General features: G+C 53.6%; 6 protein-coding genes across 6 annotated transcripts; 2 read left to right on the top strand and 4 right to left on the bottom strand.

The window, feature by feature from the left end:
* Positions 1-445: 445 nt before the first annotated feature.
* On the top strand, positions 446-5,638 carry PODANS_1_8320 (uncharacterized protein; the record flags this gene model as incomplete). The annotated part of the gene is made up of 3 exons (XM_001913024.1): positions 446-538; positions 615-5,216; positions 5,282-5,638. 3 exons carry the CDS (start codon positions 446-448, stop codon positions 5,636-5,638), a joined length of 5,052 nt encoding a protein of 1,683 aa, XP_001913059.1.
* A 1,154-nt stretch (positions 5,639-6,792) lies between these two features.
* Positions 6,793-10,405, bottom strand: PODANS_1_8330 (uncharacterized protein; the record flags this gene model as incomplete). Its single annotated transcript, XM_001913025.1, has 5 exons — positions 6,793-6,909; positions 6,969-10,010; positions 10,075-10,136; positions 10,191-10,310; positions 10,393-10,405. The coding sequence occupies 5 exons, from the start codon at positions 10,403-10,405 to the stop codon at positions 6,793-6,795; spliced, it is 3,354 nt and encodes a 1,117-aa protein (XP_001913060.1).
* A 5,048-nt stretch (positions 10,406-15,453) lies between these two features.
* Positions 15,454-16,176, bottom strand: PODANS_1_8340 (uncharacterized protein; the record flags this gene model as incomplete). The annotated part of the gene is made up of 3 exons (XM_001913026.1): positions 15,454-15,700; positions 15,772-15,844; positions 16,104-16,176. 3 exons carry the CDS (start codon positions 16,174-16,176, stop codon positions 15,454-15,456), a joined length of 393 nt encoding a protein of 130 aa, XP_001913061.1.
* Positions 16,177-17,037: 861 nt separating this feature from the next.
* PODANS_1_8350 (uncharacterized protein) lies at positions 17,038-17,743 on the bottom strand (the record flags this gene model as incomplete). The annotated part of the gene is made up of 3 exons (XM_001913027.1): positions 17,038-17,165; positions 17,221-17,644; positions 17,702-17,743. The coding sequence occupies 3 exons, from the start codon at positions 17,741-17,743 to the stop codon at positions 17,038-17,040; spliced, it is 594 nt and encodes a 197-aa protein (XP_001913062.1).
* Positions 17,744-18,401: 658 nt separating this feature from the next.
* Positions 18,402-19,056, top strand: PODANS_1_8360 (uncharacterized protein; the record flags this gene model as incomplete). Its single annotated transcript, XM_001913028.1, has 3 exons — positions 18,402-18,404; positions 18,471-18,612; positions 18,680-19,056. 3 exons carry the CDS (start codon positions 18,402-18,404, stop codon positions 19,054-19,056), a joined length of 522 nt encoding a protein of 173 aa, XP_001913063.1.
* Positions 19,057-20,057: 1,001 nt separating this feature from the next.
* Positions 20,058-21,767, bottom strand: PODANS_1_8370 (uncharacterized protein; the record flags this gene model as incomplete). The annotated part of the gene is made up of 1 exon (XM_001913029.1): positions 20,058-21,767. One exon carries the CDS (start codon positions 21,765-21,767, stop codon positions 20,058-20,060), a length of 1,710 nt encoding a protein of 569 aa, XP_001913064.1.
* Positions 21,768-25,495: the final 3,728 nt, after the last annotated feature.

Below are 25,495 nucleotides of genomic sequence, written 5' to 3' on the forward strand. Positions count from 1 at the left end.
GGGGCAAGCAGGAGGCAGTCGCGAGGAGCTCTTAACACATCACTCAAAAGTTGACCGACCCGCAAACCGCCTCTCTGTGGCACCTGCAGCAGCCTGCACAAAACAACACTCCATCCAGAGCGTCGCTTCCCTTTAGTTATTTCTTTGCACGTCAGGCACAAACGACTCTTCTGTCACCCTCCTTCCCGTGATTCTCCTTCTCTTTTTTTGATCAGCGAATTGCCTGTTGTTGCTCTTTCTAATTGAGCTTCTGCAGCTCCTGCTGATTTATTACGACTCCTCCCTCAATTCTCCGGCCTGCCGAGCTCCACCAATTCCCAAGCCCCTTTCAACGTCACTGCGTTTGGAGCGTTCAACTTCTTCCATCTGACGCCAGCAACTTTTGACAAGTTGGCTGCTAATTCTCCCTAAACTGCGCGCCCCCAAGCGCAAAACCGACTTCACCATGGCCGCGCCTAATCTACCCATCAAATTCCAGGAGCTGCTCCAGCTCAGCAGCCTGGGTGTTGGGCCAACTGCTATCACATTCAACACTTGCGTATGTCCCGCCGACATCTATCTGCCTGTGTCGCCTGACCGCCATGTGCTAACCCTCCCTCTCTCGCCCCATACAGACATTAGAATCAGACTCGTACATCTGCATCCGAGATAAGAAGGACGAAGCCTCTTCCCCCGAAGTCATCATCGTCGACCTCAAGAATGGCAACAATGTCATTCGCCGGCCCATCAAGGCCGACAGCGCCATCATGCACTGGACGCGTCAGGTCATCGCCCTCAAGGCCCAATCGCGAACACTGCAGATCTTCGACCTCGAGCAGAAGCAGAAGCTCAAGTCGACCCAGATGAGCGAGGACGTGGCCTTCTGGAAGTGGATCAGCGAGACCACGCTCGGCTTGGTGACAGAGACATCCGTCTATCATTGGGATGTTTTTGATCCGACCCAGGCGGCACCTGTCAAGGTGTTTGACCGCCACAGCAACCTCACAAATAACCAGATCATCAACTATCGGACGAGCGCTGATGGAAAGTGGATGGCCGTCGTTGGCATTTCGCAGCAACAAGGCCGCGTTGTTGGAGCCATGCAACTGTATTCGAAAGACCGCGGCATTACCCAGGCCATTGAAGGCCATGCCGCTGCCTTTGGCACTATTCGTCTCGACGGTGCCCCCGAGGACACCAAGCTGTTCACCTTCGCCGTGCGGACCGCCTCTGGAGCCAAACTTCACATCGTGGAAATTGACCACCCGGAAACGAATCCTGTCTTCCAGAAGAAGGCAGTTGATGTGTTCTTCCCGCCAGAGGCCGGCAGTGACTTCCCCGTTGCGCTTCAAGTGTCACAGAAGTATGGTATCATTTATTTGATCACCAAATACGGATTCATTCATCTCTACGACCTCGAAACTGCTACATGTATCTTCATGAACCGCATCTCGGGCGAGACCATCTTCACAGCTTGTGGCGACAGCAATTCGACTGGTGTCGTCGGTATCAATCGCAAGGGTCAGGTACTCTTCGTTAGCGCCGATGAAAACAAGATCGTACCCTATGTGTTGGAAAGCCACGGCACCGAGCTGGCCCTCAAGCTGGCGTCGCGTGCTGGTCTGCCCGGTGCTGACAACCTCTATCAGCAACGGTTCGAGCAGCTGTTCAGCAACGGAAGCTACCAGGAGGCTGCTAAGGTCGCCGCCAACTCGCCCCGTGGTTTCCTGCGGACACCCCAGACGATAGAGCGTTTCAAGCGGCTTCCGCAGCAGCCTGGCTCCATGTCGCACATCTTGCAATATTTCGGCATGCTTCTTGACAAGGGTGCTCTGAACCAGCACGAAACCCTTGAGCTTGCTCAACCCGTGCTTGCCCAGAACCGGAAACAGCTCCTGGCGAAGTGGCTGGAAGAGAACAAGCTCGAGTGCTCCGAGCAACTTGGTGACATGGTCCGCCCGCATGATATGCCCATGGCCCTCAGCATCTACCTGAAGGGCAATGTGCCCAACAAGGTTGTCGCTGGCTTTGCCGAGTTGGGACAGTTTGATAAGATTCTCCCCTACTGCACTCAGACTGGCTATCAACCAGACTTTATTCAACTTTTGCACCACATCGTCCGCGTGAACCCAGAGAAGGGTGCCGAGTTCGCGACAGCACTTGCCAACAATGAAGGGGGCTCGCTTGTTGACCTCGAGCGCGTCGTGGATATCTTCCAATCGCAGGGCATGGTGCAGCAGGCTACCGCTTTCCTTCTCGATGCTCTCAAGGACAACAAGCCTGAGCAAGGCCATCTCCAGACCCGCCTCTTGGAGATGAACCTTCTCAATGCCCCCCAGGTTGCTGATGCTATCCTCGGCAACGACATGTTCTCCCACTTCGACAAGGCGCAGATTGCCAAGTTGTGCGAGCAAGCAGGATTGTTCCAAAAGGCTCTGGAGCTCTACGAGGACCCCGCAGCCATCAAGCGTGTTGTCGTAGGCATTGCCGGGGCGCCAAACTTCAACCCCGAGTGGTTGATTGAGTACTTCGGTCGCCTTTCCGTCGAGCAATCCATTGACTGCCTCGATGCTATGTTGAAGCACAATATCCGCCAAAACCTCCAGTCCGTTGTGCAGATTGCCACCAAGTATGCCGAGCTTCTCGGGCCCCAGCGTCTTATTGACCTGCTTGAGAAGTACAAGACCGCCGAAGGTCTTTACTACTTCCTTGGTAGCATTGTCAACGTTACCGATGATTCTGAGGTTGTCTTCAAGTACATCGAGGCTGCTACCAAGACGGGTCAGATCCGCGAGGTTGAGCGCATTTGCCGTGACAACAGCGTCTACAACCCAGAGAAGGTCAAGAACTTCTTGAAGGAGGCCAAGCTCAGCGAGATGCTTCCACTCATGGTGGTGTGCGATCGTTTCAACTTTGTACACGACTTGGTCCTCTACTTGTACCAGCACCAGCAGTTCAAGTCCATCGAGGTGTATGTGCAGCAAGTCAACCCTTCGAGGACTCCCGGTGTTATTGGCGGCTTGTTGGATGTCGACTGCGATGAGAACATCATCAAGAACCTTCTCAGCACAGTCAACCCAGTATCTATCCCCATCGATGAGCTTGTCCAGGAGGTCGAGACCCGCAACCGTCTCAAGTTGCTTCTTCCCTTCCTCGAGGCGACCCTGGCTGCTGGCAATCAGCAGCAGGCAGTGTTCAACGCTTTGGCCAAGATTTACATCGACTCCAACAACAATCCTGAGAAGTTCCTCAAGGAGAACGACCAGTACGACACCCTCACTGTCGGAAAGTACTGCGAGAAGCGCGATCCCAACCTCGCCTACATTGCCTATAGCAAGGGCCTGAACGACCTTGAGCTCGTCAACATCACCAACGAGAACGCCATGTACAAGGCCCAGGCCAGGTACCTGCTTGAGCGTGGTGATAATGACCTCTGGATGTTCGTTCTCAGCGAGAACAACCTCCACCGCCGTTCCGTGGTCGACCAAGTCATCTCGACCGCTGTTCCCGAGTCGACGGATCCCGCCAAGGTTTCTCTTGCGGTTCAATGTTTCCTGAGCGCTGATCTTCCAGCTGAGCTCATTGAGCTGCTCGAGAAGATTGTCTTGGAGCCATCACCCTTCAGTGACAACCCGAACTTGCAGAATTTGCTCATGTTCACTGCTGCCAAGGCTGACAAGGCCCGCGTGATGGATTACATCCATCGTCTTGACAACTTCTCCGCGGATGAGATTTCTAATGTCTGCATTGAGGTTGGTCTGTTCGAGGAAGCCTTCGAGGTTTTCAAGAAGATCGACAACAAGGAGGCGGCTGTCAACGTACTCGTTGAGCATGTGGTTAGCATCGATCGTGCTCAGGCTTATGCCGAGGAGGTCGACATCCCTCAGGTTTGGAGCAGAGTCGCCAAGGCTCAGCTTGACGGTCTCCGTGTCAGCGACTCGATCGAGTCTTACATCAAGGCGGAGGACCCCAAGAACTACGAGGAAGTTATTGAGATCGCTGTGGCTGCTGGCAAGAATGAGGAGCTCATCAAGTATCTGCGCATGGCCCGCAAGACCCTTCGCGAGTCTGCCATTGATACTGCTCTTGCCTTTTGCTATGCTCGCCTTGATCAACTTGCCGAGCTCGAGGACTTCCTGCGGGCTACTAATGTCGCCAACATTGAAGAATCCGGAGACAAGGCTTACGCCGAGGGCTTCTTCGAGGCGGCCAAGATCTTCTATACCAGCATTTCCAACTGGGCGAAGTTGGCTACCACATTGGTACATCTTGAGGATTACCAAGCTGCTGTTGACTGCGCGCGCAAGGCCAACAACATCAAGGTCTGGAGAGAAGTCCATGAGGCTTGCGTTGGCAAGAAGGAGTTCCGTCTGGCCCAGATCTGCGGTCTCAACCTTATCGTTGATGCTGAGCAGCTTCAGGCTTTGGTTAAGCAGTATGAGCGTGAGGGCTACTTTGACGAGCTCATCAGTCTTCTTGAGCAAGGTCTTGGCTTGGAGCGTGCCCACATGGGTATGTTCACCGAGCTTGGCATTGCCCTTTCCAAGTACCACCCTGAGCGGTTGATGGAGCACCTCAAGCTCTTCTGGAGCAGAATGAACCTGCCCAAGATGATCCGTGCTTGCGAGGAGGCCAACCTCTGGCCTGAGCTGGTCTTCTGCTACTACCACTATGATGAATTCGACAACGCTGCTCTTGCGGTTATGGAGCGGCCGGAAAACTCCTGGGAGCACCAGCAGTTCAAGGAGATCACCGTCAAGGTTGCCAACCTTGAGATCTACTACAAGGCCATCAACTTTTACCTTGAGCAGCATCCTTCGCTCCTTACCGACCTTCTCCAGGTCCTCACTCCTCGCATCGATGTCAACCGTGTTGTCCGCATGTTCCAGAAGTCCGACAACTTGCCTCTGATCAAGCCATTCTTGCTCAGCGTTCAGTCGCAGAACAAGCGCACTGTTAACGATGCCATCAACGATCTTCTGATCGAGGAGGAGGACTACAAGACTCTCCGCGACTCTGTCGAGAACTACGACAACTATGACGCTGTCGAGCTCGCCGGTCGCCTCGAGAAGCACGATCTCGTCTTCTTCCGCCAAATTGCCGCTAACATCTACCGCAAGAATAAGCGCTGGGAGAAGTCGATCAACCTGTCCAAGCAGGACAAGTTGTGGAAGGATGCCATTGAGACTGCTGCCATCTCTGGCAAGACCGATGTTGTTGAGGAGCTTCTCCGTTATGTATGTTTCCCTTTTGATTCATGCTTGTATTTTGATTGTAACATGTGCTAACAAGCCCGCCTTAGTTCGTCGACATTGGCAACAGGGAGTGCTACGTCGGCATGCTTTATGCCTGCTACGACCTCATCCGCCCCGATCTTATCCTGGAGCTCTCTTGGCGCAACGGCCTCCATGACTTCACTATGCCGTACATGATCAACCTCCTCTGCCAGCAAACCAAGGAGTTGGCCGCCCTCAAGGCTGACAACGAGGCTCGCAAGGCCAAGGAGGCTGCCGAGAAGACCGAGGATGACAACACCCCCATCCTGGGCATGAACCGCCTCATGATCACCGCTGGTCCCGCTCAAGGCCGGGCCTCTCCCGCGTCTTTTGGCGGACAAACCAACGGATTTGCGCCCCAACCTACCGGTTTCGGATTCTAGAGGGTTGCACCGGTGGTATTTGAGTGCCCTTGCGTTTACGATCCCTACACGGGACGTTGGTTTTACCCTTATCAGCAGCAGTATTCCATGATGCCAGGCGAACCGGTGTATGTGGAAGAGCTTGGTCGGGTTTCCAAAAGGTTTCTTCAATCGCACAAGCTTCTTTGTTAGGGAGGCCAGGAGGAGAGGGTATCTCAAAAGTAAAAGGATTTCTTTACTTTTTTCTAGGGCATGATGGATGGAATTGAAGGCTGGGGCATGCAGGAGGCTGTTTTTTTGAAATGTTGCTACCATAAATGTTAGTGTATGATATATTTGCCCTTGGGGCTTTTTCAAGTTTTTATTGGTGTTGCTTTTGCTTTTTTCCGTGGTGTCTTTCGAAAATGATGATGTGATGTTGTGCATATATGGTTGAAAACATATTGCTATTTGGCCTAGGGTTCTTGAATGTGCCATTGAGCCTGTGTAAGTTCCTAAGAGAAAGTCTTTGCAAAGTCTAGAGAGAAGAAGTTTCCAAGAAGTGTACAGAAAGTCGAGGAGAAGCTATGAGAAGCCTATAAGAAGTCTATAAGTCTGTCTATAAGAAGTCTATAAGAAGTTTATAAAAAGATAAGAAGTTATAAGTAAGGGAGAATAAACCTATAGTATAAGTTTCAGTCGCCGGTACTATTACAGAGTAAGACTGGCCATCCCTAAGAATGTTGGGCATATCGCGATAAAACAGCGCAGTATCCCAAAGGCAAGGGCTTGGGGTTGGGCATCTGATATTATCTTCACTTGTGGACCATCTTGAAGACGATAGGACAAGAATATCACACATTCACATAGACTCAAGCCTTTATTGAACTGTTATTTAATTCCTACTTGTATGTGTGTGCGTGCTCGGATATAACCAGTTGTGCTTGACAGAAGAACAAGGGACCTATCCCGATACCTTTCCACGCCTGCTGCTCCAGAATCATGGGAACCCCTCCGTTACGAGAAAAGAAAAACAAGGATAATCCCAGATATCCACGGCTCCCTTAGCTTCACCATAGCCCCCCCTCACACGAATTGCTCGGCTCGTTTGAGCGAGCGGGCGTGTCTTGAGGTGTGAGCAACGAAGCAGAGGGATTAACTCGGTTTCTAGTGTGCTGCTAAACGAATCACGTCGCTCATTTCTTGTCGCCCCTGGTGATGCGGCACACCAGGTCGGAGCCGTCGACTGAGTCGCCTTCTCTCACTTGCAGAGAGGAGACTACACCATTGTGAGGAGCGGAGATAACCATTTCCTAGAAAGATTAGTTAGCAAGTTGAGTTCAAGTGCGGAAATTCAGAGGGTATATCCTACCATCTTCATGGCGCTCAGGACAGCAAGGGGATCGCCCTTCTTGACCTCAGAGCCCTCGTGGACGCGGAGCTCAACGAGCACACCGGCCATGGGGGCACCGACCTGGCTCGAATCGCCAGGGTCGGCCTTGGGTCGGCTCACGTTCTCCACCGACGCCTGCTTGTCGTCGACAGTGACTTGGCGAACCTCGCCGTTCATTTCGTAGAACACCTCGCGCTGGCCAGTGTTCTCGGAGAGCGGGCCGACGGCCAGCAACTTGAGGATCAACACCTTACCCTTCTCGAGCTCAACGTGGAACTCCTCGCCAATCTCAGGCTTGCTGAGGAAGTACTTGGTAGGCAAGACGCTGAGGTCTCCGTACTTAGCGATGAAGGCCTTGTAGTCGGCGAACACCTTGGGGTACATGATGTGACTGGCCACGTCGCACTCGGTAACGCTGCCGTACTTGCGCGACAGCTCCTTCCTGACCTTGGCAAAGTCGATGGGCTCGAGGAAGAGACCAGGGCGCTTGTCGAGCTTGCGGCGACCACGGAGAGCCTTGGTGCGGAATGGCTCGGGGAAACCACCGTACGGCTGGCCCATCATACCCTCGAGGAACTCGAGAACGGAGCCAGGGAAGTCGAGCTCGCCAGCACGCTCAATGACATCCTTGGGGCTGAGCTTGTTGGACACCATGAACTGGGCCAAGTCACCAACAACCTTGGAGGTAGGAGTGACCTTGACGATGTCGCCGAGGAGTTCGTTGGCTTGCTCGTAAGCCTTCTTGGTCTCCAACCACTGGGAGCCAAGACCAAGCTGAGAGGCCTGGAACATCATGTTGGTGAGCTGACCGCCAGGAATCTCGTGCTCGTACACCTCAGGATCGGGACCCGCAAGATGAGCCTCGAAGGGCGAGTAGAGGAGGCGAAGCTGAGACCAGTAGGTATCAAGCGCACGAACGTGAGCAGGGTTGAGACCGGGCTGCTTATCGGTACCATCAAGCGACGCAATGATGGCGTTGATGCTGGGCTGCGAGGTCATACCAGACAAGCTGTCAGTGGCAGCGTCAACAGCATCGGCGCCGGCCATGGCGCAGGCAACCATGGAAGCCACACCAGTACCCGCGGAGTCGTGGGTGTGGACGTGGATGGGGAGGTCAGGGTACTTCTTGCGGATGGTACCGATGAGGATGGTGGCAGCATGGGGCTTGAGAACACCGGCCATGTCCTTGATGCCAAGAACATCAATGTCGAGAGCAACAAGCTTGTCAACAAGGTCAATGTAGTAATCCAAGGAGTACTTCTTCTTGGGGTTGAGCATGTCACCGCTGTAGCAGACGGTACCCTCGCAGACACCACCAGCCTTTTGCACGGCCTTGATACCAACCTCGAGCTGGTTGATGTCGTTGAGAGCATCGAAGACACGGAAGATGTCGACACCGTTGTCCTTGGCCTGCTTGACGAAGTGGTCGATGGCATTGTCAGGGAGCGAGGCATAAGCAACGCCGTTGGCGCCACGGAGCAACATCTGGAAGGGGATGTTGGGGATCAACTTGCGCATCTTGCGGAGGCGGTCCCAAGGGTCCTCGTACAAGAAGCGGAAAGCGACATCGAAGGTGGCGCCACCCCAGCATTCCAGAGCGTACAAGTTGGAGAGCGCATGGCTGGTCTCCTTGGCAATGTTGAGAAGGTCGACTGTGCGGACACGGGTCGCCAGGAGAGACTGATGGGCATCACGCCAGGTGGTATCCATGAGCAAGCAGCCCTTGTAGTTGCGAACAGCCTTGGCGAAAGCCTTGGGGCCTTGTTCGACGATGATGTTGCGCCAGCCCTTTTGCGAAGGCGAAGACACATCGAGCTTCTTGCCAGCATCGTCCAAGAGCTCGGGGATGATGATGTCGCCCTTGAACTTGGGCTCACCGATTTGACCCTTGATGCTGCTACCGTTGACGGCGAGGTCACCAAGATAGGCCAGAAGCTTCTGGGCGCGGTTCTGACTGCCAACGAGGTCAAACAGGGACGGGGTATCATCAATAAAGGTCGTCCAGCAGTTGCCATCAATAAATGTTGGGTGGGTCAGGAGAGAGGCCAGGAAGGGGATGTTGGTCTTGACGCCGCGAATGCGGAACTCGATAAGAGCGCGAAGAACCTTGCGGCGGGCAATTTCGTACGTTGAGCCGTGGCACGACACCTTGACAAGCATGCTGTCGTAGTAGGGGGTAATGACGGCGCCAGCAAAGCCGTTGCCACCATCGAGACGCACACCGTTACCGCCAGCGGAGCGGTACACCTCGATCTTGCCAGTGTCGGGCTGGAAGTTCTTGGCCGGATCCTCGGTCGTGATACGACACTGGATGGCGAAGCCGCGAGTAGAGATGCGGTCTTGGGTAAGGCCGAGCTGCTCCAGGGTAGCGCCAGCGGCGATCTGGATCTGAGCGGCAACGATATCGATACCGGTGATTTCCTCAGTGATGGTATGTTCGACCTGGATACGGGGGTTGATCTCGATAAAGTAGTAGCGGTTCTGCTGGTCAACCAGGAACTCGGCGGTACCAGCGTTGCGGTAGTTGACAGACTTGGCGAGTCTGACAGCATCGTTCAGGATAGCATCGCGAACGCTGGCGGGAAGATCCTTGGCCGGAGCGATTTCGACGACCTTTTGGTGTCTGCGCTGCACGGAGCAGTCACGCTCGTACAAGTGGACAATGTTGCCATGGTTGTCACCGAGGAGCTGAACCTCAATGTGCTTGGGCTTGTCGAGGAAACGCTCAACGAAGACGGTGCCGTTCCCGAAGGCGCTCTTCGCCTCGGAGGTGGCTCTCTCGAAGGACTCCTTGAGGGAAGCCTCCTCACGCACAACACGCATACCACGACCACCACCGCCATAAGCAGCCTTGATGATGATGGGGAAGCCATACTTGTCCGTGAAAGCCTTGACTTCCTCAAACTTCTCGACGGCGCCCTCGGTGCCTGGGACGACTGGTACGTTCGCAGCAATGGCAATCTTTCTGGCTGAGACCTTGTCGCCAAGGGCATCGATGACGTCGGGAGAGGGACCGATGAACTGAGAAAAGGGCGGGTATCAGCGGACAAAAATTCCCTCCTCAGATGGTTGAGTGGATACCTACGATAAGACCGGCAGCCTCAACCTTGCGAGCGAACTCGGCATTTTCAGACAAGAAACCATAACCTGTGATAACGGTAAGCCTGAATGTCACTCATGAAATCTCTCTGGAGGACCTACCAGGGTGAATCATCTGAGCACCGTGCTCAACGGCGATCTTGACGATTTCATCGCTGGCAAGGTAGGCGCCAACAGGTGTGTACTGTCCACGCTTGCCAATGACATAAGCCTCATCGGCCTCTGTGGTGTATTTGTTAGTCTGTGTTGACAGGTGCAAAAAACAGCAAGCAGGGTTAGCCTAGGACTGTCAAGAGGCACATACTCTGTCTGTGCATAGAAAGGCGATCCTCATAACTGTAGAAAATCAGCAGCTGTTCATATCATCTGAGAGTGGTGTCTTCTGGAAGTCTTACCTGAAGATGGCAATAGTGTGAAGTGAAAGTTCGTGGGCCTAGAGCAAGCGTTGTCAGAACCAGCTTCTTCGACCCTGGAGAAAAGGGTGGCGTGACCTACCGTTCTAAAGATCTGTAAAGCGCAAGATAATCAGTGAGCAAGCTTGTCATTCCAATTCGAATTCCTCATCGTAGTCCTGAAAAGAAAGGGCGGTTTCTGGGCTCGGACATGGATCGTTACATACACGAATAGCTATCACATGTCAGCATGGAATTCATGTGTCACGTCACGATGGCCGGCCGTCCTCCGGAGGACCGCCAGTGGGAGAGCATCACTTACGAATTTCACCTCTGTTGGCAACTGTAGTTGACACAATAGACGTTAGCTTTTCCCAATGCAAGAAGGACATGGTCTGAGGGGCTTGCTGCAGCTCCTCAAGCCAAAACTAACCCAAGATCTTGTTCAACTGCATAATAGTAGAGTTGGCACGGATGCGATGCACCGTCTGGGCCTCCTTAGGGACATCCCCCTCCTCGAAGACATCCTCATACTTCTTGTCGTTGTCGGCGGCCATGGTGAATCGATTGGCGTGCAAGGACGACGGTCAATTGCAGAAGGAAAGGGGGAAAAAGGGGGGGGGGGGGAAGAAGTAGGAGAACAGAGGATTCAGAGCCAGCAGGGAGGGATGCCCGCGCCGCTGCAAGGCCGGGTATGACGCCGACAGCGGGGTAGATGTGATGGTGGGGTAGGTGTGTGGGCAGCCCCGCGGCCAGGTAGGGGTCAAGGGTACTAGAGATGCTTGGGTGGGCTAGAAGCTCTGAAGCTCCGGTTAAACCTTAGCTTGATTTGACGACGACACAAGCTGTGTTTTACCGCTGTCACGCTTTCCCGAAGAGGCAAGGCAAGACAAAGGTCGAGATGGAGATAAGGATTCTTCGGCGTACGCAGAACTGTAAAGCCGGAGGTGACGTTGTAGGGAGCGAGGATGAAAGTGATAACATCGACACAAAGGAGAAGGACGTGGAAAAGAGGGGAATTTAAAATCAGAATGGGATGATTGTTGAGCTATGTTGTGGCAACTGCAGGCCAACTGGTTGTGCCAGGGGGAAGCGACGATTTTGGATATGAGGGGATTTCTGTCTTGCCAGGAACAGCCCAGAAATGCTGAATGGAGCGAAACAGCCTCACCTCGGTCCTCACGGCTCTCTCTCTGTGACCGGCCAACAAGTCTTCTCAACTGTGCTTTGCCAAGAAAGGTTTAAGGCGGTGATTCACACATCAGACTGAGAGGGTGACGGCTCAACAATTTGATCAAGTCGAGGCCGAGTGATCCGCGTGGGTGAGGAGGAGGAGGGTGACTCTTCTTCTCTCTCGTGCGCTTTCCGCCGGCTCTAGTCCACTCAGCTGTTACTTGACGTTGGCTGACGAGGTATATAATATCCTGACAAGCCGCAGGTTGGCAACTGATTGATGGTGCTGGTTGCTTGTGTGCATACGTGGGAGGCGTTCGCCGTTCATCAGCTTGGCCCAAACGGGTTGGGAAGCTGTCGGTCCCATGGCTCTGCCGCCTGTTATCGAGCAATCATTGATCAATCAGTAGTGTATGCAGGAAGCACAAAACCCGATCTCCAATGGCTTTTCCGTCATCTTGGCACTGGGTCTTGGAGGGTGATGGGAATGTTTGTTGAACGTTGCGTTCGCGGAGCTTGCAGCCTTGTATGACAAGCATCTTGAGATCAGAGTTGGCCAATCAGATGTCTGCCATGAAGAAGACCTTGCCGAGTTTGTCGCTGGTGCAGGGGTGAGGGGAACGTCCCTTTCTGCAGCCGTCACTGAAAAAAAAATTATCCCACTTTGCGAAGAGACTCCGAGATGCTAAAACAGTGGTAGGGTGGGGTTGCTGCCACCACCGCTCAGAGCTGACATGGCCGCCGTGGGGAATCTTGACGACTGGTTACTATGACCAGATATGGCGGCTAGACACACAGTACTCCGCCCTAACATTGTCGGGGTTGTAGCGGGATGAAGATTCTCAGCAGGGTTAGCCGTGGCCTCCAGCGAGCTTAACCGATGTATACACTGACACTAAGAGACATTGTTCTTGAAACCGATTGCCTCACAGAATTCACCTGACGCATGTTGTGAGACAACCCTCTGCCTCCCACCTGGGGAAGATGGGGGTGCATTTGTTTGACCAACCAAAAGATACTTGATCTAATAAGTATTTTTGCTAATGACCAGAACCCCCAACTGAACTCCCGCCCAGGCTTAGCTTGACTGGGTTTTTCTAATCGCCGCAAAAGCCGTTAATAAACCAACCTAGGTAACTAACTTCAACACACCATCCAAAAAGAGCCGGCACAGCACCTTGATATTCCTCCGTAGCCGAAGGCCGGGAAGAGAATCAAGTTGATCATGTGCTCCTCATCTCATCCCAGACCGTCCTCCGACTTTGACAGCAGATGGCTTCTAACCGGCTACTTCCACCCCCGGTTTTTCGTCGAGCCGAGGGTAAAGCTCTATCAGTCTGCAAAAAGAGGATCCTGCCGAACTTCAACTACTTGACGTGCCCGAGATGTCGGGACTTGACACACTAGCTAGCAGCGGAACCCCAGGATTGACACCGTACCTTTTCTTGTTTTGCGGAGACTTGTCAGATGAAAGACCCGGAGACAGTTGTGCTTCGAAAGGTACCTAGGCAGATTGCCCACCCCCGCCCCGTTCATGAGTACCGTGAACCGAACCGTTCCCGGGGTCTAGGCACCAATTTTCTGGGGAAGCTGGCGTTTTCCCTGCATCATCCATGAAGGTCACCCGATGGAAAAGATGAGTGAGGTAGCGTTGTAAACACCCTGGTGAACTTGGAAAACAGAAGCATAATGGCGGTGGGTGGCGCTTGCCTCAGCAATAGAGCCCCCGGGGACTCCGAAGGCCACATTGTACCACTTACAAGATCTCTCATAGGTATTCAAGAGCCGACTGATGCCAAGATTGATTCTGTGTTTCTCAATATCGACCACATATCACGGCAGCTGTCGTGTCGGTTGATCATCAACGTTGTTGTATCCCAGTTTCATCTTTACTCTTACTCTGCGTCATGGCCATCTACTCGTTTGAGCTGGTCACGAGATCAAGATTTCTGAACCATTGAATGGGATTTAAACCCTTCTCGACTCGCAGAGGAATGACAAGCTGCCGTTTGTCACAGTTATGGAGTCCTCCCTGTGTCGGTTAAGCTCTGCGGAAGCATATCAAAGGTACGTGCTGTGGGGTTACTGAGTCGCTCCGTGGACTTCACAGTCCCAATAAATGCCATGATTGTTTTGCAAGATATATTGTACCGACTTTATCTACAAAAATATTCCACGCTTCCCCTAGTTGGTGTAGCTCAGTGTTCAAGGCTACGACGGTACACCGCATGAGGGTCCATCGTCTTACGGGAACGCATGATGCGTCAGGTGAGCAACTCACGGTTGCATAATGAGGAGAACAAATAAGAAAAAAGAAAGGAAAGAGACAACCACCAGCCCTTTTACCCCTCCTTTTTCCAACATCTCGAACCTCAACCTCACACCCCCACGGTCGATCTGCCAGGGTGTGTTTTTGACCTTTCTGCAACAGATCTCCTGCCAAGGAAAATGCAACCGCCGGCGCCGGAGTTGCAAGATGCGGCCCTGCGTGGCCGGGTCATCTTGGCATCTCGATCTTGACCTCTCTCCACCAAACATCCAACAACACGCCGTGGTTGCCGAATACTTTGTCTCGGCCGAATTCTGTCTTTTGGCACCACCACATGAAAAAAAAAAAAAATAGTTCGTCCGTAGGCTAAGTCAACTCGGCTGCCAAGGAGGGTTGTGAACCGCATGTGTTCGAGAAGGAAACCTGGCCAAGAGTCCGGTGGAACAGCTTTGCCTATCTTGCGTCTTCGTATGCAACCCAGATTCCATCTTGAACGAATCTCAACAGCTCAGCCGGATCTTTGACTGGCAACACAACAGTCAAGAGGGTGTACTGGCTATCCGAAAGACACAAACAGCACATCCGAGCCTTCCATAACGCCATCTTCAACCCTCGTAGATAGGTAACCAACGCATCAAGCTTTTCGTCTTGGGGAGTGCATCCCACCTCCCTCAACACCACAGGCAAGCATGCCGTGGCCCCTGGTAAGAATGCAGCAGGGGAATGGACACCATCAATCTATCAACACCAACCCAGTAACCAACCTCACGGTAAAGTAACACCACAGATGAAGCGGGGTAGTAGCAGATTTAAAACCCGCAACCGCCTCACTCTTCCCCAGATAGACCTTCGCTCGTGGTAATTATGCCCGAGATGGAATGGGACCGCATGTAGGATGATTGCCTTGCAACTGGAGGTGTACACGCACCAACGCTGTGGCATGCTTGCGGAACCTCTTCCGAGGAGAGGCAAGTCTGAAAGTGTCATCTCATCCTTCTCCCGATGTCAATAGTGAGCAACTGTCGGAGCTCCCGCGTAACCCCGAGTCGTAGGCACCAACCCCCAACATAAGGTATAACCAACTGCTTTCCAAAACCCCTGATATACGATCAGGGACTCTTATCCCCGTGTGGTTCCCATACGCCCCCCCAGCTTGCCCAAGCCACTGCGAAACCAACCATAGCACCTCAGCCTCGGACATCAACCCAGTAAAGAATCCCATTCTCGTCTAGAAGACCACAGGTCAACACAGCTAAATAGTACAACAGCAACCAAACCACATACACAAGCCCATTCTTACATCACCACCCCCTACCCCCCTCCCACCTCCCTCAACAGCACCACAAAGCAAATGAAAAATGACCAAACTCATATCATTCATACACCCCCAGTTTCTCGCTTTTCATTTCCCTGTTCCCATCCCCCCATAGGTACCCCCCTATGTTCTGTATGTTGTTTCGTCCATCCCCTATTCCCATTCTCAACCCTCCTTCCCATTACACCCCCCATTCAACCTCCCAAGCCAGGTGGTCTACCGGGCAGCAGGCGTAGCAGCAGCAGCCTCAACCGGCTTCCCCTCCAGCGCCCCCTTCTTCAAAGCCTCCTCCTTTCCCCCCCACTTGTGCCACTGCAAATACCTATACCCCTGCGTCAACTGCGCAGCCTCATTGACAGCATGGCACGCAAACAAGAGGTAATTTGCGGGGGTGACAGCGAGGGAGAAGCGCATAAACGTCGCGGAATAAACGCAGAGAGCGCCCGTCATGGGGCCCGAGATCCTGTTGCACCACCACCACCATTGTCAGCTTTTGTTTCTGTTCACACCACGACAAGGAAGGGGGTAACCTACAGTTCAGGGCTCTTCTGCGTATCCATCACCGCAGCAAGGGGGATGCCAAAGTTGGAGACGGGGCCCCAGAAGTCTATTCCATCATGAATGTTAGCAACGTGGTCACGTGCCTGTTGTCCCTCAATCTCTCTCTCTCTCTCTCTCCTGATCCAACGCTCCCAACAACCCTCAACACCTCCCCCCAGCTCCCAAATCTCCCAATCCCCCCTTCCAACCCTCCTCCCCTCAACACCTGACCTTCCCTCCCTTCCCGGCCGGAATCGGCCCTCCCTCACCAACAAACCCTCCCAACTCCCGGCCGAGATCCCAAAAACTAAAACCAAAGAACTTACGCGTAGAGCAAACATAATCCAGCACCGGGTGAGCCCGAATCTTAGCATTGATCGCCTTGACAAAAGCAGCCATCTTTTCTTTTCCGTTCTGTCTGTCTGTCAGTCGTCGGTGTTGTCGGTGGAGTGGCTAATAATGTCGGAGGGATCGGAGAGTCGCAACAACTAGTCCTGGAAATAATTCTTGGGGATGCTCCGGGGACCGCTGCTGCAGCGCTGGCACAGGTCCGGTCCGCCCGCTGTAACAACACTGAAAAAATAGCGGGCAATCCAATTCGCAGTCATCAAATGGGGTCCGTGCACCCCTTTTTTGCGTCACCGGACATTGATGACAACAAAACCATGAGCTGTCATTGTAAAAGTCAAGGTTGCCAATTGGTTGAATTTGGGGGCGTTTACTACATCTATTATTCACAAGTGAGATATCTGCAACAGTAGAATAGACAGTTGGCACCTAATCGTTGTGAATTTGTTGTTGAAGCTCGCTCTCGAGCTTCTGTATGGGGTGTCCAAGGGTTGTGCGACACCAACATCCATCCATATTCACGACCGCATATGTACATAGTCCCCAAAGGCAACAGCAATATCCTCTGTTCTGTCACCATCCACGCCGCCCAAACTCCTCGGACTTCTCATTCCTCTTCTCTTTGTCCCGTTTGCCTGTCTTGCATACTCTGCTCGCCCCTTATTCTCAAGAACACAATTCGCTGATTTCCGGCCCTTTGTAATGTTTCATCAAGAAATCCCCAAACGCCGCCAAAAGAAAACAGTAAAACCTTCAAGCTTTCCAGGCAGAAATCTAGCTTTTCGTCGGCCAAGTGAAGATCCACCCCCATCACATACAAGTTCGCAGCCATTCGTCGTATTTGATGTCGTCATATGTTGTGTGGCGGGGCATCTCAGTAAGTAGTGTTGGGTCGGCCACCAAACGTAATCATTAACGGCGAGGAGGAGGGTTAAAGCCAGAAGGAGGGCCACCGCCGGGAGGGAATCCAGGGGGGAAGCCACCGGGCGCGCCGGGAAAGCCAGCAGGAGGGAATCCACCTCCAAATCCTGGTGGAGGGGCTATAACTTCGTTAGTGAAGGTGTCAACAGCAAGGCTTGGAGAAGATCAGCTTACGAGCACCACGGCCAGGGGCGCCAGGAAAACCGGGAGCACCGGGGAAGCCTGGGAAAGCTGGGGGAGGGACGGCGCCGCCAATACCAGCAGCAGGGCCGGCAAGAGAGATGGGAGCAGCGGCGCCGCGGCCAGCCGGTCTTGCGACACCAGGTCCCGCTGCGAGCGCAGAGGCAACACTGGGACCGCCAGTCTTGCCCAAACGAGCGCTTGGGTCAGCCGGCGGCGGCGATTCGACGGAAAGGGATACAATGTGGGCGCCTCGAACGATCGTCAGACCCAGTGTCCGCTTCTCCTCCTGCTCGATGGTCTGCGCGCCGGATGATGATGCGCCGGGGGCGGAGGGCTTGTTTTGCTTCCTTTTGATCCGGCGGAACTCTTCGGTATCGGCGAGCACAAGGTTCATGTGCTTATCGAAAGCGAGCATCTAAGATGATTCGAGTCAGTGGCAAGAAAGTGCTAAGAGGTGGTAGGAGATGCGTACCTGACCCGTCATCTGGCGGCCATCATTCAGCGTTACGCGCATCCGGTAGTTGATCTAATCAAACGTTAGTTCTGCCTCGCCGTGTGCTATCGTCACTGGGGAGGTATACATACGTAACCGGCCTAGATATCATGCGCCTTGTCAGTGGTCAATGTCAACAAACAGATGCCTGTAAGAGCGGTCGCGCGGAGGGGAGGACGGATGCCTGAACTTACCATCTTGCCCTGCTTGTTAGAGGCCGACATGGTTGCGGCGTTGTTGCCACTGCAAAGTAGCTTCTGGTTTCAAAAATTGGGGTTTGGGTTGACGAAGTTCTGGTAACTATCGTCTGTTGCGGTCTCGTAATGCGCTTTGGGGGAAAGGCTTCAGAGTCTCGCGTGGTGGTTGGTTAGCGGGAGCACAAGAGGACGAGGCCCAATTGAAATTTGAACGCGAGGCTGAGAGGAGAGCTCCCGACGCGACTGGCCAGCCCGCCACGAGCTCGAGCCACACCCCATCAGCCATTTGACACAAGCCACATTCACCTTGTCCCCCACCAGCGTTCCCGCACCAGCAGGCAGGAGCGAACTCTTGGCGGGTCCCCACACCCACAATCCAAAATTGTGGAAGCAAAATCAACCTCACACTTTTTGAAATTTCTCGATCGTCAACCACGAGCCGAATCGCCCAGTCCCCCGATTTCGACGACAACACCGCCGCCATGGTACGTGATGATTGGGGAAAAACGCTTCTCAAGAGAATTCGGAAATACTAACATCGTGATTTCCAGTCTGCTGAGAAGGCCCAGAACCCCATGCGGGAGCTCCGCATCCAGAAGCTCGTCCTGAACATCTCAGTCGGCGAGTCTGGTGATAGACTTACCCGTGCTGCCAAGGTGCTGGAGCAGCTGAGCGGTCAGACCCCCGTCTACAGTAAGTTTTGTTTTCTCTCCAGACAGCCTTGAGGATTTCGACTCGATTCTAACTCGTATGTCCCCAGGCAAGGCCCGCTACACCGTCCGTACCTTCGGTATCCGCCGTAACGAAAAGATCGCCGTCCACGTCACCGTCCGTGGCCCCAAGGCCGAGGAGATTCTCGAGCGTGGCCTCAAGGTCAAGGAGTACGAGCTGCGCAAGCGCAACTTCTCCGAGACCGGCAACTTCGGCTTCGGTATTTCCGAGCACATCGATCTCGGCATCAAGTACGACCCCGGTATCGGTATCTACGGCATGGACTTCTACTGCTGCATGACCCGCCCCGGTGAGCGTGTTGCTCGCCGCCGCCGCGCCAAGGCCAGAGTCGGTGCCAGCCACCGCATCACCCGTGACGACACCGTCAAGTGGTTCAAGCAGCGCTTCGATGCCATTGTCCGCTAAATGTGGTCAGTTGTGTTAGTGCTGGGCGGAATCAACAAAACAAAACTGGGAAATCAAAGGGAATGGGGAGTTTCGGCTCATCGGCATCTCTAGGAGGAGGGGGGAAAACACACAAAATGGATGGCGTTTTCTCTCCAACGGGCAAATGTGTAGTGCAGCTTATGATACCTTGGCGATTCTTTCGTCCACCTGCTTGTTCCTGCTTTTCAGCAGGACGAGCCACGGCCTCAGAGACCGACCGGCGTTATGCCGGCTTACCAATCCCTTAATTCCCGTGACAGAAGCGTTCTGCGCGTCTCCCTCCCACTTGTTTGGTGAAGCAATGGATGTGACTGTCCGAGAGCTCGTCTCCTCGAAGTATGGTGTTCTCCAGGTGTTGAGGCTCGTATGTGCTGCAGCATGTGCCGTAGCTTCGTAGATCAGGAGTCAGCGAACCTGTTTCTTGTCCGCTGTCAAGATCGAAACTAAGTATCAATAGTCTGTTGGAGAGACTCGTGGCTTAATGGTCAGGATCTTTACACATGTCAAGGACTAGGCAGTTAGCATCACCTCGCTCATCAGAAGTGTGATTCTACAATCGAGGAAGTCGATGTTGCTGCCATGGCCTCTTGGGGAACAAGTATCACAAACACACATAGAGTAAAGACAGACCAATACAATGATAACAACTATTTCCCAAAACCTCCAATTCTGTGGCTGAATGACACCGCCGCCCGCTCACTTGCTAGCTAAATTACATAAACCCTCATGTACAGTATATGCATATCATGCCAAAAATGCATTGCATTATGATAGCCCTTCTTGCGTCCCCCATTCATGTCATTACTGGGACATCAAATTAACGCTGACTATCCCCTTCCTATTTCCCTTTTTAATGGCCTCCCCGGCATGTACATGCGTTCCTGTTATCGTAAATATCATCCGTCCACAACTCAGGAGCCATCTCCTGATATCTCATCATGTGTACAGTATATAAAACAATAGAAAGAAAGGACGATGACTCAAAGAGCATTCATTGAAATTGGGTTAACTGGAGGACTGGGCAAAGGGCCAGTCTCCTGCGCGGCATACCTGCTGGCGGCAGAAGGCTTTCTCTCGCGCTGGGTCGAGTGGATGTCGATCAGTAAGTCCACCAGAGTTTCGGCGTCCTCTCTCAGCAGTTCGAGTTGCGCCTGGTTGTTGTCCGTAGGAGTGTTGCGGTATGCAGCAAAGACGATGCCTCTATTCGGCTTTTTGGTCGATGGGGCGCCCAGAGATTCCTGCTTGGAGGGATGGTAGCAGGTGTGGAACGAACACATGTATCCACGGGCGTGTTCATCCTGCTTCAACTCGTCGCTCCTATACTCTAGCCAGTCTTCGGTCTGTAGGACCTTTTCATGAACAGGCGCGGAGATGCGGAATGGGTATTTGATCGAACTCAAACCGTAAGCTGCGAGCAGACGGCCGGTTATTCTCCTGCTGGGTGTCCTACGGACAGAGGGTGTCGATCCAGAGATCGGCGTCTGAGGAGGAGAGGGCGGGTATGGCGACCGTCTAGAGGATGGTCGAGAAAGGCCCATGTCATTAGGCCAAAGATTGACCACATACACGAGATCAAAGTTGTATTTGGCCGCAATTCTCGCAGCTTCAAACGCGGCGGCCGTTGCTGGCCTGCTCGCAAGAGGAGGGGAGAGTGTCAGAAGAGGATATGTGGCAGAGGGTCGGCGAGGAGTAGGCGAGACTGGGGGATCGGGTGGCAATGGGAAGCTGGGCGGATTCCGACTCGATGGGTTTGGGCCCGGCTGGTTTGGTTGAGGCGGCATCGGAAACCCATCGAGGATCTCGTCGTCGCTAAGCGCCATGAAGTCGTCTAGGCTTGGTTCCTTCAGGATCGTGTTGCTCTTTGCCATCGGTTTGGTCTGTCGGAGGGTCGAAAGACTGCTCGTCTTGCGCGGCTCCTTTTCAAGTTGGCCGGAGGCTTGCTCCCCAAAGACATGGACACTCCGTGATCGCTCGAGAGGTTCGATCAGGCCAAGTTTGGCCCGATAGGCACCAGCAAGAGGCCGTGGAACGAGACTGGGAGATACCGGAGGAGAAGCTGGGGGAGAGCATGGAGGTGTAGGAATCGGCGCAGGGCCAAATGATAACGACGGAGATCCTTCTTGTTCCGAAGGGCACCGCTTTCGATTGATCGGCGCCTTGGGCGAGACAGAGGGAGAAGTCGAACGTGGATTAACCTTGGAATTGGATCTCGACCGACGCTCCATTGTATCGTTATCACCCAGGCCCAGTGCGCCTGCTCCATCGAAGCTGAAGTCGAGTAGTTCAGCCAAGGAAGAACTGGTGCGGCTACTCCTAGGGCTGAGAGACGAGGTTCTTTGTGGAACGCGAGGGCTCTTCGCTGAGTGGTTGGATGGCCGAGGACTGATACTGATAGATACCAGTGAGTTCATACGAGGTGTGCTTGGGGCATCCGGGAGACTCTGCGCGCGTCGAGATTGTCTTGGACTCAATACGACCTCATCTCTGGCCATCATTCGTTGTGAAGTCGGCCGGATGAAAGATGGCGAAGGGAAGGTCTGCGAAGTGTCTCCTCCATTTGCTGACCAAGGGTCAACCGAAGATGGCTCGCTCTCATGCTCGGGTGTTCTAGAGGTAGTCTTCTTTTTCGACGTTGAGAAGAGCCGGAACCTCTTCTCAAGCCTTTCGAGCTTATCGAGACCCACGGCCATTGTGCTGTCTCGGGCTCGACCAGGTCTGAGAACGCCTGATCAGCAACGGTACAACTTGAGATGTGTGATGAGAGTAAATGTTGATTCGGGGAAACTCACCAGAGATGAGCTGAAGAGAGCGAGAGGTGATCACGGCTGGGGGTATTGAGTTTGTTTAAAAAGCTGTGTTGCAGTGGTGGCGAGATGGTGAATAATTTGCTGGCTGACTGGCGGAACCCACGACGAAAGGTGATGAAGAGTCGCAGTGCTGTTCCCAGGAGAAGGACGGGCGTGGTCGGTGATACAGAGCCTTGATCACTTGCTCATGACGGACATTTCAGTGGGTCTGACAAGGGGAGTGCAGAGCGGAGATGTCGATGTGGTCGGAGGGAAATTGGTGGTGGCCGTCAAACGGGTTGCTCCTCAGGGTCTCATGAAGATGATCGAGTTTGTCTCTGCCACACGCTTGTCCGAAGGCCACCTCGAGTTTCTCGAACACGGTGAAACCAAAAGTCGATAGAAGTCTGAGACCTGGCAGGGCTACTTATGGTCGTAAAAGGGAAGAGGATCGAGCATCAACGGAGGCGGGTTCGGTGGGTGATATGCTTCTCGAATCTCCTGGCCGACCTTCCGGCACCGTTGGACCGCAGCCAATCCCACGGGGTTTCACCGACAGTGGGAGGGGCACGAGACGAGGGGAGGCCGAAAGAGAAGCAGGAATTTTGAGACGAAAGGCTTTCGCGTCTACGTATGCCAGGAAAAGAAGAAGAAAGAGCACATCACCAGTCCAGGCTAGTGTGGCGGATGCAGGAGGGCGGAGGTCGCTCTTTCCTTCCGAGAGGCTCGACGTTTGCAGGAGTAGGGACGACTGGATATTTAAGCCAACTTTTTTTTTTTTTTTTTTGCTTGCTTCTGGCTCTATAATCAGCTGGAGGCTGGATTTGACATTGGCTCGTCTGAGACCTCGTTGGTGAATTCAAGAGGGGAAAGAAACCTAGGGTCTGGATCCAGGGAGGAGGAGGTCGAGATCAAAGATCAAAACCAGCTCTAAGGGGAGGACAAACACGGCACAAAGGGTGGGTTGTCACGAAAGAGTAACCTAAACTGATGAATCTCAAGCTGCAAGTGATCCATCTACCCATGTCGTCCATCCCAACCTTTGAGAGCATATCAAGCCCTCCTCCCAAGCCTCCCCTCCCGTGGTGCCCTTCGGCCCGGCAGATGGGGGTCATTGCATCCCTGTACAACCTCTCTCTCCCTGACTCTCAACCAGCAAGACAACCCCCATGTTTGGCCATCGATGGTGGACACTGTGTTGCGGCAGATCGGCTCATGAATACATCATCCTCCAGCCCATGTCCAGATGCCTGTTTTCATGATCCGTCTCTGTCAACTCCCACGCTCGAGTGGCAAGAAAGGAAGCCGTCCAGCTTGGCCAAGGTTTATACGGAAGAAGCGATGCTGAAAAAGCAATATCAACGACGACAAAACAGGCAGTGTTGCGAGCGGGAGAGAGGGGACCTGGATGGACGGCGACGAAAACAGAAGTTGGGATATCGGCGCACAGACGCTGACTGGGAACGTTAACAACGGTTGAGGTCCGTCCCCCTCCAGGGATCACATCAAGGGCAACATGCACCGTCGCATCGCGGGGGGGGGTGATTGAAAAGATCACATTGGCGGTGACTTCCTTTTCCCATCTCTCCTCTTTCCCAATTCCGCTTTATGAGAGGGCCAGCCCCCCGTCAAGACCTGTCAGCCGTGCCGCAACTGCTACGAGCCAGGATTCGACCCCACCCAGAGAGGGCCTTCTCAACCCTGCCCCCGCCCCAATTTTTCAACTTCAGGGTAGCATTCTGGCGAGAGCCGCCTTGGATTTCGTCCGAACTCGACATCACATCACCACCCACTCCCACACTCCTTTTCCCGACACCGGCACTCGACGTCTCGAGAATTCCGACATCTCAACCTCTTGCATAATGCGGTGAGAGAGTCCCAGGGCTTTTGTGCTGCCTGCATTGCGGCCTGCCTGGTTACGGCCGCGTATGGTTGATGATGAGGGGGACAGTTTCCTCCTGTCTTGAACATCGGCAGCCCCCTCTACCTACCTATCCTCAAAGTTTTTTTGTTTGTCGCTGCCCTGTTGCAAAGCGGCGGAGATCGACAATGCATGACAGCAAGGCTGCTTGTGCTAATGTAGGTCTTTCAGCGCCATTTGCTCCCCGCTCCAATCATCCCTTCGTAGCCATCACTTCTCAGATCTCAGTAGACAGCCAGAGTTGACCCTTGGCTAGCCACCACTTGCATCTGTCATTTTGACAGCCAGCTCTAGCTTCTTGACAGCATTTTCAGCTGGGGGTTTCCTGGTCATGAGGATCGATCTCCAGGATCCTGGTATCTCAAAAATCCCCCGATCACGATGGCTCCCCACGACATCTCAAGCTCGGATCTGGCTTTTGACTCTCAATCCTGGGCTAGTGCCATTGGATCATTGAGGGGTCGAACGGCGTGCTGCTGTAATAAGTGCAAACAATGGGTTTATACTTTTCGCTTGACACAGTATACCGGAGCGTGCATGGGTTTGATGCAGTTTTCTTCTTTTCCTCCTATTGCATTACCTTTCACAACCTGCTGGCCATACATGTGGTCATAATCATCCTCACGTATCGGGTCAACCCCCGAGCAGCACCGTGACGCGTGTGTTGCTGTAGCTTCCCTTGTGGTTGGGCGATCCAACATAGGATATCCTCTCGGCCCGGCCCCCAGTGGTCGAGAACATTTACCGACCCTCCTACTGGCAGAGTCTGGAGTCACTCGTTGCCTCTGATGTCAACAATGACGGACCCAGAGCGGCCCGGAAGTGAATCCGCTGGCTTGTTAGCGTCTTGCTTTAAGATGTGAGAAGCCAGCTTCCGCGGTTGGCGAGGACCCCCACTGGCTAGAGTGTGTCCTATACGCATACAGGATCTTGACAGCTTTGGGCCTCGCGTACACAGCAGCAGCATTGCATCCCGTTCACTTACAGCTGCTTCAGGCACGAGGCTACACAATGTCACACTGGGACGCAGCAACTAGCGGCGCTGGCGGCGGTGGCGAAGGGACATACTCGCACCGCCTTGGTTCTCTGTTGCAGTTGGAAACGTGCCAGGACCTGGTGTATCACCTTGCCCCCGGGACTCTGGGACTTTTGTCTCGAGAGTCATTTATCCTCTGGGCCTCCGAAAGGGTTGTCTCGGACCCAGCTATGACGCTGGACGCTGGAAAGGCCGGTTTGCCCCAGCCAATCGCTCGGTCGGGACTCGAAAGAAAAAGCAACAAGGAGACTTGACCGAGGTGCCGTAGCGTCGGGTCAAAGACGAAAATGCTCACTCACGCACGGTGAGGAAAAACACCCAGACCGGGTCGTCCTTTTGCTTGTGGATTCGGGGTTGCTGGGGAGCGAGCCTCTGTATGTCACAGTGTGTGGTCGAGCGAGCCGAGGCTGCGAGTATCCGGTGTCAGTCAAAGTATGTCCCTTTCCTCCTGTTGTCATGCCGTCGACCTCGAATACGATGATATGATAACCGCGAGACTTGGGGCTGAGAAAACGACAGAAGCTGTACGCCCGTAACCACCTGAGGGAGAGACGCTCGAAAAGCTAATTCCTTGGCTGTTGGGTATTGTGTTACTCTCACTTCTCACCATGTTGCTGTCAAAACAGCAGAAAGCGTCCGCCACAGTGTGGGATGGACAAGCAGCACACGCAGTTG

The sequence above is a fragment of the Podospora anserina genome, chromosome 1, assembly GCF_000226545.1.
Source record: "Podospora anserina S mat+ genomic DNA chromosome 1, supercontig 1".
Classification (NCBI taxonomy): domain Eukaryota; kingdom Fungi; phylum Ascomycota; class Sordariomycetes; order Sordariales; family Podosporaceae; genus Podospora; species Podospora anserina.